The following is a 14,863-nucleotide window of genomic DNA, read 5'->3' on the forward strand; positions in this document are numbered from 1 at the left end:
CATTATTTTTTATCAACATCTAATCTTTCCTTAGTTCGATATTGCAAGTATAGGCATCTTTCCCTAATTTTTAAAAGTGTGTGTGTCAGAACTTTACAGGGTCATTATGGGGTTTAATGACATAATTGGTATCTGCAGTAGGATTTACTTCCCTCAGCATCCATCCATCCAGTATCTACCATGGGCTCAGCCTTTGTCAGGGAAAATTAAAAATTACTGGAAGACAGAGTCTTCACCTTCAAGTTTAGAGTCCTGTGGGAAAACCAAGTGCAGATACTTGAAAGAACTAAATCTGTCCTAGTCGCTTAATTAATCACAAAAAGTTGATTTAAGTCTACTTTAATAGATTTAAGTCTATTAAGTGTCAGGCATTTCTTAGACAGTAGGGAACAAAGATAAATATGGGGGAACAGATGTGTAGTTGTATGCAGTATTAGATGTGTGTGCCTGCACAATGGAAGGACTTAGTTTGCTTCCAGTTAGTCATTTTTCAGAAGTCTTCATTAACTCTCTGTCTTGCCTCCCTTGTCTCCCAGTCAGACTTCGAAGAAATGGCAACACCTGCTCTTTTCTTTCTCACACCCCCACTCACAGTTAGGTTCACTGGAGTGTGACTTCTATCCCTGCCATTTCACCAGATCTGTCTTCCCCAGGGTCACCAGCTACTTGCTTATTGCATATTCATTAATCTCTTCTGAGACGTTATCTAAGCAGCATTTAGCATTGTGGACCCTCTTCATTCCTGAAAGAGTCTCTCCCCTTGGTTTCTGTGACCCTGCTGCCTTCTGGTTCCTCTCTTCCTGTCTGACTGTCCGACTCCTTTGTATGCACTCTACTCCAGCTATACATGGTAGTGTCCCTCAGGGTCAGTCCAAGGCCCTGTTCTCTTTTCATTGTATACTCTCTGTAGATATGATCCCTCCTATGGCTCAGGACCAGCCCAGACCTTGCATCTTGGTTTTTGTTTGTCCAAGCTTCTTCTAAACACCTACCAAGTATTCACAGATACATCGACTTCATAAAGCATAAACCCTATCTCCTAAGCTTGTTTATCCTTCTCTGTTCTCTAGCTCAGTAAACAGAAGCACTGGTCACCAGTTGTCCAAACTAGAAGAGGAGAGTTCAAGTTTGACCCATCCCTCTCCCTCAGTTTCCATGCCTAATTAATGAACAGATCCTTTATATTCTGCTACTAACTGTCTCTCTCACACATACATTTTATTCTACCCCTACTGCCAAGACCCTACATCCAGCTGCCTTCCTGTCTCTTTGGAATTACTACCAGCAACCTCCTCATGGACTTTGAAGTCTCTAATCTCAAGCCCTTCTAGTTCATTCTCTGCTACACCCACAGTGATCTTTCTAAAATGCAAATCTCAGCTGAGTATGGAAGCTCTTGGGCTTCAACCTTTTCCCTGCCCCTCGTGCCTTGTGGGATGAAACCCAAACACATCACCGTGGATAACAAGACCTGTGTGATGTGGGTCTGCTTTGTGTATTGTCTTCATTTCCTTGCTCTTCTTTCCCCTGCCCCCAACCAAGCTGGCCTTTTTCTTCTCCTTTGCCACTCCCTTTTTGGAACACTCTCCTGTGTTCCCCCTGGATGACTTCTGTTCATCTTCTAGATCTCATCTTAGTATTCCAAAGGGTGCCATAGGCCAGTGATTGTTTGCTGCTGTGACTCACTGTTTTTTCACAGCTCTTGTCCTACCTAATCACCTCTTAGTTGTCTCTGTTCTCCCATGAGATGACTCTGGGAGGGTGGGGATTCCTAGCCTGTCCTCCAAGCTGTTGGTGACTGGCAGTGGTAGCTTTTGGTGATTCAGGAAATATTAGTTGGGTGGACAAAGGAACTTTTTAGTCTGTTCAGCCACTTAAACTTTCTCCTAAAGATCTGATACCGCCTGTTCTATTCCCCAGCTATTCCCTCTTATTTTCCTGATTTTGTGAGGGTCCCAACTCTTGAGCTTCTCTCTTCCTGTTGAAAAATCTCTTCTTAAAATTGTAACTAAAAAAAAAAAAAACCTATCTTGTCCATCATTGTTACCCTGGCACTCTGTAAAGTATGATACATGCTGTTTTCAAAGTCAGTGCTCCTAAAATGTAGGTGTGGATGAACATCGTAGAAGAACAAGCAGCATGTAAACATGAGGTTTTGAGCCTTTCAGAGTACCAGATGTTCTTTACCATTTTTTAAATTTAAGTGAATAAATGCAGTCCTTTGAAGAGTATAACTGATGGGATGGATTCTTCTGGCTTCTCTTTATCTTCTTCTCTCTTTAACTCTGGGCCAGCCTTAGCATAAATATGTTTATCTAGAGCAATGGCTTCACCTGGTGTCTGAGGAAAAACATGTTGGAGTGGTGAATTCCTCTGTGAAGGAGGAACAGTTCTTTGAGTGAAGTCTGAGAAACTTTTCAGTTTGATTCTTAACTTGGCTAGAGCTTTTAAAAAAAAAAAAATCAGTTAGTATTAGTGGTGTTATTTTATAGCAAATAAAAGAAAATTTATCTAGAAACTAGTTATTAAAGCAGTTCAAAGCTTTTCTCACCTATGGATTTTGATGACTCCTAGAATGTAATTATTTTAATTTTTATATTTCTCATCAGGGACCCTTGAAGTAGGAGTGTAAATTAAAGTTTCAGCCCTTCTTACTGGGCAGTGATGCTCTAACAAGTTATAAGCATTTGCTTATAATGCAGAGTTAGAATGGCGGTAGAGCAATAAACAGAACTATGATCTAGGTATTCTGTCATTCAAACAAGGCTGTTTTCCACTCTACTATATTGAAAAAACTGTGAAACTTAGTGACTTTGACAAGTGTTAGTACTTACATGGTTTATGTGCTATAAATTCATATGGTTTATTCCATAGTTCTCAAACTTTCAAATTCATATTGAAATGTAGAATCTGATTGTTTATAATAAGCTCCCAGCTGATGCCAGGAATTACTAGACTCAGGGGGCTATACTATTTTTTTTATATACTTTTTTTTTATATACTTTTTTTAAAAATCCAGCTTAAGGAGAGTCTATACTTTCCTTTTATGTCCTTATCAAAGAAGACTGAGTAAGTGATAGTTTTGTTATAAAATGGAGTCCCCCTAGAATAGCATTTAATCCGAACTGTATGTTATAAATAGTTTTGAACGCTTAGATTTTTAAATCTCTCAGAGTGATTGTTCACCTGTAAACTACTCAAATGACACCCTTCACTATAACTAGTCATGCAAGTATATGTTACTTATCAAAGACTGTGAGCATTTTCTTTCCCTAACATTCATTCCATTTGTTTAAGTCTTCTAATTTAGATAGTTGTTTTATCGTGATTTTGCAGGCTCTGGTCTTGTCTTTCTTTCTCTCAGTGAATGCTGGGGTTACTGATCTTTTTGTCCATTAAATTCAGTTCTGTAAGAGCTATGGATGCATCTACCTGAGCATATACTTCTCCATACTTGCATTTTACTCTGAAAGTTTCTTGTTGATGTAACTTGCCCTTTAAGAAACAAGCCAGGAATTCTTAGCATCTCAGAAATTAGACATATGGACAACCCCAGGGCTGGCCAGCACGTTCCCTGCACTCACTGTTAGAATCTCTCTTCCAGGTACCTTTCTGCTGCTGTTTTGTCATATTCCAGTAGAGAGTACATATGCTGTGAAAAAAACAGTCATTTGTTTAGAGAAGTCTCTCAGCAGTGCTGGTAGCATTGAGGGACATTTTCTTGTTAGAGGTTTGTCCTGCAGCAGTCAGCTCTTTAACATTGCCCTGTTTTGTGCCTTCAGGAGACGTTGATCCAGCAGCACGTGTCATTTCATTAGGTCCTGTATCTGATGTTGTGGATAGTGGAGTCCTCCAGCAATTGAATGAGAGCAGCGGACACATCTCAGCATGTCGGTCTAGAGAGTTGCGAATCTAAACCTGGGACAGGCTGGGGCCATGAGGCAGAACCACCAGCCTCTGCCAACACCGGAACAAGCCGACGCTTCCAGAAATGGCGTTAAAGGCCTTTTGTAATGGGAATCACGCGAGGGTTAATCTTCTCTTGAGAATGGCAGTCAAGAAACGAGGTGGTTGACTTGACTACTGAGCAGTTACACCAAGAAGAGCTGAGCTGTCAATGAGATGATTGAGCCGGAGAAGAAAAGGTTGCAATGGTAATGGTATGGGGGAAATGAACTTGTGTTTTAAACCTGATTTGAGTTACAGTGTCTCTGAATTGACCATCCCATGTTGGAAGAAGATACATTTGGGGGCTCCAGGACTACCGTAGAAAAGTATAGAGCAAGCAGTAAAATCTTCTAGTAAAAATTTACATGCAGGACAACAAAATGATGAAAGATATCCAAATACCAGATAATCCACCAGGAAGGCTTTTGTTTAGGAATTTGTTTCAGGAGGAACAAGGGATGAGGGAGAAAAATCTGTTTTATCCATCAGAGTCAGTAATATAAAATTACCTGTTAGGGTAAAAGAAAAATGTGAAGCCTATTAGTATACAAAGAGCATAACTTCAGGTGGCTTAGGAAAGCCTGACACCAACCCAGGCACAGGGATGTAGCTGAGACCATTGTAAGTATCATTGAGAACAACGACGTGCCAGTCAGCACGCCACAGAAAACGAACGAAGGACAACAAGCAGTGGATCTGAATAATTCAGTTTGTTGACCTTCATGGGTTTACAGCCTCTGTCTCTAAACAAAGTATGGAAACAAGTAGAGCTTTTATTTTGCTTTTGTTTGGTTTGGTTTGGTTTGGTTTTCCCCACTAAATAGAAGTGAGGGTTCTTAGTCTGTCTCTGACAACCTGTTGATTTTGTAGGACAGCTGTCTTTTGTTTGCTTTCCCCCAGGCATAGTGAATTTAGTTCAAGCGCACATCTGTATGCTACAACTGGATTACATCTTTTTTTCTAGCTATTTTGCATTTTTTCTTTTACCATGTTTCAGTTTCTGCATGTAGAATTAAATAAGAAACAAAACTTGTAAAGTTGTAACATTTCACATGGAAATGCTGCCCGATCTTCACCAGCTTCAGAAATCTGACCTTTGCCGATGCTGCAATAAAGTGTTGTAATTTAGGTTTGGTGTGGTTGTTTTATTTGGTTTTGGAAACTTATTAAAAAGGTGAATCGTAATCCTCCAAGGTCATTTTTGTGCTTTATAAAATATTCTTAGAGACAACTTCTTTAGCATTTCACTATTAGTATTACTTTCACTTTACGTTCCGTATTTGCATTATTTATTTTCTTGGGTGCATCAGTTAGTTTAACTTTCGGGTTGATACACAAAGTTTCCTGTGAGTCCAGTAGAGTAAATACCTTTGGAATAAGCTTAAAGCTGTTTAAGCTCGAAAATGGTGATACAGCATGGTTTAACATGAGGCAGAGCCTGTGATTTTACTCAAGTATGTGCAACAAGGTTGATAAAAGTTCTCTGAAAAGCGGGCAGCTCAAAAAGGAATAGCGAGAACAATTATTGTTTTCTGTTTCTTTCTGAGTGTTAATTCCATGACTGACTTACAGAATCCAAAAGGAGTTGCTATAATTATTATTGCTAAAATTTCAAAAATGCATCTAAGTCATTAGAAATTGAAAAGAAATAGACTTTTACTTTGAAAAATAATTTCAAAACTTCCCTTCACTTAATTCTATTAAGTGTATCTTTCAAATCTTATCATCTTTATTGATGACCTGTATGCTGTCACCTACTGTTCTACTCTTTGGGAGAATGGTTCACAAGTTTTATCATTTGTGTATTATTTCTAGGTTTTGAATTGTTGGAGGAAGCCAGGGATTCACCCTTTCTACTAAATTCACCCTTTCTACTACCTGTCACGCGCAAGGCGGAGTAGATCTGCAGATCTGCCGTGCCGTGGTAGGTCACCTTCACTCACCTTTCATCTTTCATCTGGAAAGAACAAGGTCACTAGCAGTCATAATATGTTTTGGGGACCATAAAGTGAACCAGATCTGATTTTTGCAACACTGGTACTTTATCCAGTAAGATTACTACAAAAAAGATAAATTACTGGTGAAAAGATGAGCAATATGTAAAGTAGATTCTGTGTTAACCTCCAGAAAGCTTTTAAATATTCAAATAAATAAAGGGCAAAGCCATTTGAATTTTAGAAAATACTGTGATTTTCTTAACGCTGTCAATATTTGGGCCTCCTTTTTTCTCATGTGATTCACTAGGTAAGCAGATGTTAACAAGACTCCCTGCCAGACTTTACTTTCTTTGATCCTTTGGTTGCTTTTTGCGAAATAAACTAAAAAAGCCCTCTGGGCAGCCCACAGATGTCTCAAAGTCAATTTCTGCACTGTCCTCCTGGAGTGCCTTAGGCCCTCCTGTCCTCTTTCTTTATATGTGGCCATACAGCCTGCCATGCCCTAAACCTAGAGGAACCAGACTGGGAAATAGATACAGCCAGGCACACAGCCAAGAGAAGGACCTGCATGGCGCAGAAGGGAGAGGCCCAGAGCCCGCGGGTGTTAATCCCTGGATGGCAGAGAATGTTACTATTGGGAGGAACACTCGGTTTACAGGTGAGGAATCATCCAGAGAGAAGGAGAGACCTAATTTCAGGATAGTAAAATCAGTAATAGTGGTATCCAGATATTTGTGATTGGCAGAAATAACTTCCTGATAGGAAAGAAATAGGCCCAGTGTTGAGGCCATCAGCAGACAGGATTTGACCCCAGATTTCCATCCAGATCATATCTCATCAGAATATTTGTAATGAAAGACTTTATCTATTATTAAAAATGTAGTTATCTTCTTAAAGCAGAGATTAAACAAACATATTTTAGTTCCCTTCTAAAGTGGTTTTAAACTTTTTATATGTACAGGAGTAAACTGGTAGCCAGTCAGAAGCCCATTGTGTCATTTAGTTGCAAGTGAAAGTTGGCCAATTTGAATTCTTCTCTATGTAAAGTAGATTATTATAAGGATGCCAGAGCATGAAACCAAGCTCAGGAACATCATTGGGCTCAAGCAGCAACTAAATGCAGAGTGAGTTTTCATCTGCTTCCTCCTGTCCTCGGCATCATTCTCTTGGCTGTGAACTTGGCTGCACACTGCTCCTGACCTGAGCTTTGTATCTTGCAGCTGTGGGAACTGACTTGATGGCCTGCGCAGCCAAGTCTAAATATCCCAGCAACTGCTGACCCAACTCAGTTTGGGTGCCAGTCTGAGGACAGTGGTCTGTGGTCAAGGGGCAGGGTCACGTGAACTAAATGGGGAGGGGCGTTACTATGCTCAGCCTCAAGTTGGTGCCTGCTTAGGTTTTAAATGTAAACAGTTGTCCACATAACTATACGTTTATTTCTAAAGTCTGTTTTTTTTTAAATACTCCAGTCTCTCACTACTAAAACATTCCTTTCACTATCTAGGACTGGAGGGTTTAGGTCCTAACTCCCAGTATAGTGCTCGCTTCTCTAGATGTTTTGAAGGGTGAAATCAATGATTTAAAATAAATAAAAAAGCATGTTATAAGTAAAATCATGTTTTGGGTGATTTTTTTCTTTAACCTTCAGAGGTCCAACTTAAAGCCAAGGACTTCTGGTCTATAATAGTTATGTCATATACACCACGTATTTCTGTAAGAGTCTAAAAATTGCTGAATTTATCACTCAACTGTTTATTTCCTTGGCAGCAGTTCTAATTTTGTAGTTATTGGGAAAAGCATATCAATTTCTGCTGAGTGTGCATGCCCTAATGTTTTACTTTTTCTTTTACTTCCTACATGATACTGAAAATTTTGTTTTCTAGGCTGTATAGTCATTTTTATATTGGATTCATGGACTTAAGCCTCTATATGAGTACTCCGAGACCAAGGGAAGAGAAAGATTCACTTGACAAGTATTGACTCCATTCTTTGTTCTGGGCACAGGTCTACGCACTGGAGATAAAAAGTGGGAAGAACCAAAAACAAAGTCCCTGCCCTTGTGAAGCTAGCATTCTAGCAGGGGAGACAGACAGGAAATGTGAACACTCCAGTGAAATTCAGTGGTGGCCTCTGGGACCTCAGCGCGGGCCTGGCACAGCAAGAGCTCCAGTGCAGCTGTGCCATCGTACCTCTTGCAGGGGCTGCCCTCTGCCAGGAGTGTCCTCCTCTATTGCCTGCCCAAAGGACTTGCCCTTCCAGATTTAGTCAAGGGATCGCCACTTTTAGGAGACCTCGCTGTCCTCCCCAGTCCTGAGCTATAGCAGAGGTGCCTCTGCCTGCTCACCCACCCTGGGGAGATGAAATTAGAAGGAGGAACATAGGCCTTCAAGTAGGGACCCCTTGTGAAATCCCCAACTTTGCTGTCCTTGGACTGTGGGAATTCTAAGGAGCTTGGCCCTGCCCAAGCAGTGGGCATGGCCACCTCCAGAAGCACACCCCCCCCCCCCCCCCCCCCCCGCACTGCCCAGCCTTAGACCTGCTGAGGAGCTCTCGCATCTTTTTCTTCCTTGCCTCGTTGACTCAGGAACTTGGAAAGAGGAAACAGTCCCACTGATCCATCGTTTGCACAGCTCGCTTTGATGCAGGGTGACCTGAAGGCATGCAGCCTGCTGGGTCAGCCCTAGGCAGGGCATTTCTCATCTGGACTGATGGGCAGAGAAGGCCACTCTGACCCCATGAAGGTTTGCTTTGTGATCTCTAAGAGGTGAGCCGGTGGGCTTCCTGTGTTGCCGCAGAAAGCCGTGTGTGCCTCGTTTATACCTGCAGTAAGGCAGTGTTGGGTCTGAGATGTGTTTTCAGGAGACCCAAGCAAAAGCTACACAGAGGGGCAGCAAAGGGCCCCCCAACCCCCGGCCACTCGCTCATTAGAGGAACACTGAGGCCCAGCACTCTCCACCTTTTGGCCTTGGGCAGTCAAAAACCTTTAAACCTGTGTTCTCACCTGCAAGATGGGGATAGGACTGTGTGAGGGTTGTATGAGAAATTAGTGGGCTGCTGGGCTTGCGGCTCTGAATACTCTCAAAGCTTGACTCTTGGTGGTGGTCTTACCACCGCCACGTCTCTGGCCAGATGCAGTGCCGTCTGCAAAGTGGACCAGGCAGGCTCTGCCCTGGAACTCAGAAACCCACGAGGGCAGAGTGAGGACCAAGGTCAGGCCTGCTGAAATCCTAGGCCTAAGCGCCCGCAGCTGCACTGGACGGCAGGGGTTTGATGCCCTTCCAGTTAGTCGAGCCTGGGCCAGCACTGGTTTCCTTGCCCTGCCCTCCCCAGAGATGACCAGTCACTTAAATTCAGGCATAAACCCTTTATTCTTTCTCAGTAATGTTTTCCCCCCTGCTCCTCCTCTTCCCAATGATAAAGTTTTGGTGGTGGTTTGTTGTTGTTGTTTTTTTTTAATATTAAAAACACATGGTGTTCCTAGCCTTTATGACTCCTGCAGCCAAAAAGTCTCACTGCAGCCTCTGAGCCGTCAGCACGAATGGACCCTTGGGCCTAACCAGCCCATACATTATTGCGAGAGCATCATCAGGGCCACAGACTTCCAAGGGGTCCTTTGGAAGAGACAGGGCGGGGCTCAACAGAGTGGGTCAGGAAACTACTTGAGACAGTGGGGTTTTTGCCCAGCTTCCTTGAGAGAATTAACAAGGAATGAGAAGTGAAGGGAGGAAGATGGGAGGCAGTGAGCTTCCAAATCAAAGAGGGGAGTTGGGTGTGCCAAGCCCAAGGGGATGGAGTTGGGGTTGGTTAGCAAGATTTCCATGCACATGGGGGTACTGAATTGCAAACAGCCTATGAGGAATCCTAAGGAATGGCCTAAATCCTTTAGTAATTTATAATCGGTTCATACTGAGTCTGGAATGTGCACCCTCGCCTTTGTCAAAGGAACAACTACCCATACCCTTTCCACCATTCTAATGTAGGAGGACAGCTGGCCATGTGGCCAGGCAGAGCTGGATTCAAATTCTACTAACCTAAGCCTTGATGAACTCATCTGTCCAAGGAGAATAAAAGTAATTTTACAGGGTGGCTGTGAAAATTGAATGCGAAGTATTTTCACTCAGCAAATATTTGTGCCATGCATTGTGTGCCATGCATTGCTCTAAGTGTTGAAGTTACGGTAACAAACGAGAGAAAACACTGCTCGTATGGAGCGTCCATTCTCAAAAGGAGAAACATAAACAATAATTAAAAATATCAAATAGAGATAAATTATGATGGATACTGTGATGCACCGCCTAGGCTCCTGTTCATCGAGGGACTAGCCGCAGCTACCTTCGGCCCTCAGCCTTCCCAGCAGCATTGCCAGAGAGCGCCTGCCGAGACCACACCCCGTCCTGGCTGAGCGTTCACGGTGAGTGATGGGGTGACTAGGTCGACTCCAAAGGCCGGTCCTGGCTCCAGAGCTGCCCCAAGGCTGTCAGCGGCGGAGCAGCTTGGTGTTTCCCTCTGCCCGGTCCAGTGCCTTCCTCTCCCCGCCGTGGTGGTTGGTTCCAAGGGCATCCCCTACTCACCATCCTGCATGCTCGAGTCCACCTAAGTCAGCTACCTGGGGACCCAGCCGTCATTCCTGGTTCCCCAAGTTGTTGCTGAGGAGACAGGAATAGGGTGGTGCTTTAGAGACTTACGACTCACCTTGCCTGGGTGGTAAGGGGGCAGAAGATGGTGTCCAGTTAAAACTCTCACCAGGGGTAATTGGGATGGTGTACCGGTGGGAGGGGATGCACTAGCAGCTAGTGAGTAGCCAGTGTGCTGCCTTGGGCACTTGAGAAATACGGGGTGTAGTGACCCCAAGGACCATGGGATTGAGTGGCTAGTGCTCAAGAGAATGACACTCTGGGGAAAAGATCAGGACTGCTGAAACCCAGCAGGCCTCCTTGGCATATGAAGGGGCTCTCAGCTCTTGCAGGGGAGAGTGGGAAATGCTGAGGCCCAGGCCTTAATTGTCAGAGTAGCCCAGCCTCAAGGAAGATGAAATCTTGAACCAAGGCAGGGCTGTTAGGTCAAGATCAGGGCCCTGATACAGGTGGGAAGGAGTGGTCCGGCTTAATGTCTATAAATGTGGAATCCCCAGGATCCCCTAAACCCTCCGAGCCTGCTAGCATGTCCCACCTGGCTGAAGATGCAGACCACTCTCCCTTCTGGTCACCAGACCTGTGAGTAGGGTTAAGTCGTAACAGCGCAGTCGTGATAAGGGAAGGCAGGGACTCTAAAAGGACTGGAGACCTAGCCAGTGTGTACTAACTAGAGCTAGGAGAGTACATGTGAGACTGGCTTCTGAGGGTGTGTGATCACCGTGGCTAGAATATATAATTGGAAAGGGTAAGTTTATCAATTTGGAGCCCTCCTTTGGACACAGGATTTAGTGTCCTGCCCAAGGGCCAGGAGATAGTGCAAATTGGCACTAGGGTGTTGTATCAATTTCCTGTTGCTGCTATAACAATTTATCACAAACTTAGTGACCTAAAACAACAAAGTTTTATATTACAGTCCTGTAAGTCAGATAGATGGGTCTATAGGTCTGATATGAGTCTCACTGGGCTAAAATCCAGGTGTCGGCAGGGCTGTCTTCCTTCCTGTAGACTCTAGGGGAGAATCCATCCTGCCTATTCTAGCTTCTAGAGGTCGCCTTCCTCTGTTTTAAAAGCCAGCGATAACAGCTGAGTCCTTCCAGGGCATCGCTCTGACTGCCCCTTAGGCTTTCCACTTTTAGGACCCTGTGATTATGTTGGGCCCACCCACATAATCCAGGATGATCTCCCTATTTTAAGGTCAGTTGATTAGCAACCTAAATTCCATCTGCAGTCTCCATTTTCCTGTTATGTAAGGTAACATACTCACTGGTCCCAGGGACTGGGGTGTGTATATCCTTGAAGGCCATTCTGCTGACCAGAGGTGGCTTCTAGACACATGGCAAAAGCAGTGGCACATGTTGTGAGGTTAGAGTGCCATACTTGTCATGGCGCAAAGTGGGAAGACCAGCTAACAGAGGAAGCAAATGCCTGCAGTTGACCCAAAGATGGGTCAGCTCAGTATGTGGGTGCAAGCCAAAAATGGATGGCAGCTGTGTAGCCCCACTTAGGTGGCCTGGAAGTGCAGTGGACAGGAAAAAATCCTCCTGATGGGCAGACCACTGGAATAACAAAGGGACCCAGGCAAGAATATATTTGTATTATGGCACTGGCAGATAATTTGGCCAACTGGTCAGGGATCTGGGAGGAGGAAGATTAGGGGATTTGAGACAAGGAGGGCTGAGGGAGAGGTGAGTGGGTGCAAATAGGAAGACCTGTGCATTGCATATTAACACCTCTAAAGAGTACCATGGAAGAAACATGAAAGAAAACACTAAGCTGACAAAATGACCCTGCCAGTTGACACAGCCAACCTCAGTGCCGTCAGCCACCCCAGTGCTTGCACAATGAGCACGTGGACGAAGGGGTGAGATGGCAGGGAGGAAGACAAATTGGGGGCTCAGCAGCAGGTGCTTCCTCTTACCACGGCTGATCTGGTTATTGCATGGCCACCAGTGAACATCCAGTCTGCCAGCTAGAGACCAACAATGAGTCCCTGATATGGCACCATCTCTTGATGACCCAAGGTAGTCTTACTTATTGAGAGGGTTAGGGCATGAAGATGGCCTCTAGATGGTCTCAAGTGGTCTCAATGAGAAGGGAGCACACACAGATGTCCCCAGGGAGTCTAACTTATTGGGAGGACACCCAGAAGCTCTCTGGGATAGGGGGATGCACAGTGGCGGGGGGAGGGCATGCAGAGGGTCCCGGGTAGGGGGATGGGCACACAAAGAGTCCTTAATTGGCCTCAGGTATTAAGGGAGAAGGACATGGAGAAAAAGGCTTCAGTCATTGACGGGAAAGCAGGCAGAAGGTCCCCAGGGAGACTCAGTTTGAGAGAGAAGGGTATGCAAAAGATCCCCAGGTGGCCTCATTTCATAGAGGGGTGGGTGACAGCGATTCCCAGGTGCTCTGCTTATTGAAAAATGAGTACAAGCAGAAGGTCCCAAATGAACAGTTTCTATTATTGAGAGGTAAGCACAGGAGGGCAGGCAGAAGGTCCCACGTGGTCTCACTTATTGAGAGGGTAGGGCGTTCAGAAAAGTCCCCAGGTGGTCTCACTTATTTGTGAGGGACGTGCTGCAGAAGGTACCTAGGTACAGGAGAGGACACCAGAAGTCCCCAGGTGGAATTTAGAGTGAAGGGTTCACAGAAGGTCCAAAGGAGATCTCACTAATTGGGGGGGGGGGCTCTGCAGAGGTTCCTAGGTGGTCTCACTAGGATGATTATGGCACGAAGTAAGTCCTCAACAGGTCTGGTTTATTGAGAAGGTTAGGACATGCCAGAGGTCACCAGGTGTTCTAAATTGTTGGCAGTGGTGTGCGTGGAGAAGGTCTGTGTGTGGTGGTGGATACTGAGGGGGGCAGGAGGCAGTAGGTCCCCAGATGGACCATTCGCTGAGGGTAGGGCACAGAGGTGATCCCTGGGTAGTATCCCTTAGAGGGTTGGGTCTCGCAGAAGCTCTCCCAAGCTGTCTCACTGATTGATAGGGGAGGTGTGGTGCTTGGAGTTAAGTGCACCAGAAAAGCACGTTCCTCATCTTAATCCATTCCTCACTGTAACTAAGACCTTTTGATGAGGTTACTTCCGTTCAGGTGTGGTTCCGCTGAATCTGCATGGGTCTTAATCCTACTACTGGAGGCCTGATAGAGAAGGCCATCAGAGCGAGGAGCCTCAGGAAACAGCCGGAAGCTGGGAGTCAACAGAGCCCAGAAGAGAAAGGAGAAGATGCCGCCATGTGCATCACCATGTGACGGAAAAGCCAGGGAACCCCGAAGATTGCCAGCCAGCTGGAAGATACCAACTCTGGAAGGAAGCAAGCCTTCTAGCCTCCAAACTGTGAGCCAATAAATTCCTGCTGTTAAGCCCACCCATTGCATGGTGTTTGCTTTAGCATCTAGGGAGTTAAAACAGGAGGGTACCAAGAAGTTCCCCCACTGGTCTCATCTGGTTAGAGGGCAGGGCGTTCAGAAGGTCCAAGTGGTCTCCGTTATTGAGAGGGGAGAGCACGCAGAAAATCCCCAGGTCGTCTCACTTAAAAGGAGAGAGCAGGCAGGTGTCCCATGTGGCTCATGTACCGAGCAGGGAGGGTGGGCAGAAGATCCAGGTGGTCTCTGTAATTGAGGAAGGAGGGCACGCCGGAAGCCCCCCGGTGGTCTCAGTCACTGAGGGACAGGCCAGGCAGAAGGTCCCCAGCTGAGGTCAGTGGCTGAGGCCAGCACAGCCAGAGCTTCCCACTTCCTCCATTCCTGTAGTGTGCATAGCCAGGCACCAGGCCTCCTGTGTTCACAGGTTGTCCGCAAGCACGTGCATTGATAAGTGGCCCTGTTTTCTGGAGACCTCCTTTCTGCCGGAGGACAGGCAAAGGGTGTTGGTTATGTTGCCCTGGGAAAGGGGAAGTTGGCACCAGGGGCCCTCTTCCCCAGAGGTGGCCCAGCTTTAGAGCACAGGTCCTGCCTGTCCTTGGGGACACGCGGCTCTCAGAAGGCGCTGTGGGCCTGGGCCTGGGCCTGGGGCAGCGGAGGAGAGACTGAGAAGAGAGGCTGGCGCTCAGTGGGTGCAGCGTCTCCCTTCTGCCTGACCTGGCTTTCGCTTTCCTTTTCATTGTTTTGTTTGTTTGTTGCGCATGTGCTTTGCATCGTGCCTAAGAGAGGTTTGCAAGGCAGTAACAGAAGCGTCCCAGGCTGCTGTCACGGACTCCTGCATCAGGCTGGGGCTCTCCCGGAGAGACCCATGGCCCAGTATCAGGCCGACGACTCCCCACGGCCCCTACCGGTCCCCTTCTGCCACACCACAGGACTAGGGTACAGGGCCATTGGCCACCCACCGGGGCTCAGCACAGCTATTTAG

General features: G+C 45.7%; 1 protein-coding gene and 1 long non-coding RNA gene across 2 annotated transcripts in view; both read left to right on the top strand.

Annotated features, from left to right (window-relative positions):
- Positions 1-5,076, top strand: part of UPF2 (UPF2 regulator of nonsense mediated mRNA decay) — a 137,485-nt gene extending 132,409 nt beyond the window's left edge. The window contains exon 22 of the mRNA XM_004468865.4: positions 3,783-5,076. Within this exon, the coding sequence (XP_004468922.1) occupies positions 3,783-3,792 (10 nt within the window). The 3' untranslated portion in view covers positions 3,793-5,076. The remainder of the gene's footprint in view (positions 1-3,782) is intronic.
- A 2,692-nt stretch (positions 5,077-7,768) lies between these two features.
- LOC139437078 (uncharacterized) lies at positions 7,769-13,883 on the top strand. The gene is made up of 2 exons (XR_011646626.1): positions 7,769-10,296; positions 13,609-13,883. It is a non-coding gene; the product is annotated as an uncharacterized lncRNA (long non-coding RNA).
- The last annotated feature ends 980 nt before the right edge of the window (positions 13,884-14,863 follow it).

Source organism: Dasypus novemcinctus, chromosome 20 (assembly GCF_030445035.2).
Source record: "Dasypus novemcinctus isolate mDasNov1 chromosome 20, mDasNov1.1.hap2, whole genome shotgun sequence".
NCBI lineage: Eukaryota > Metazoa > Chordata > Mammalia > Cingulata > Dasypodidae > Dasypus > Dasypus novemcinctus.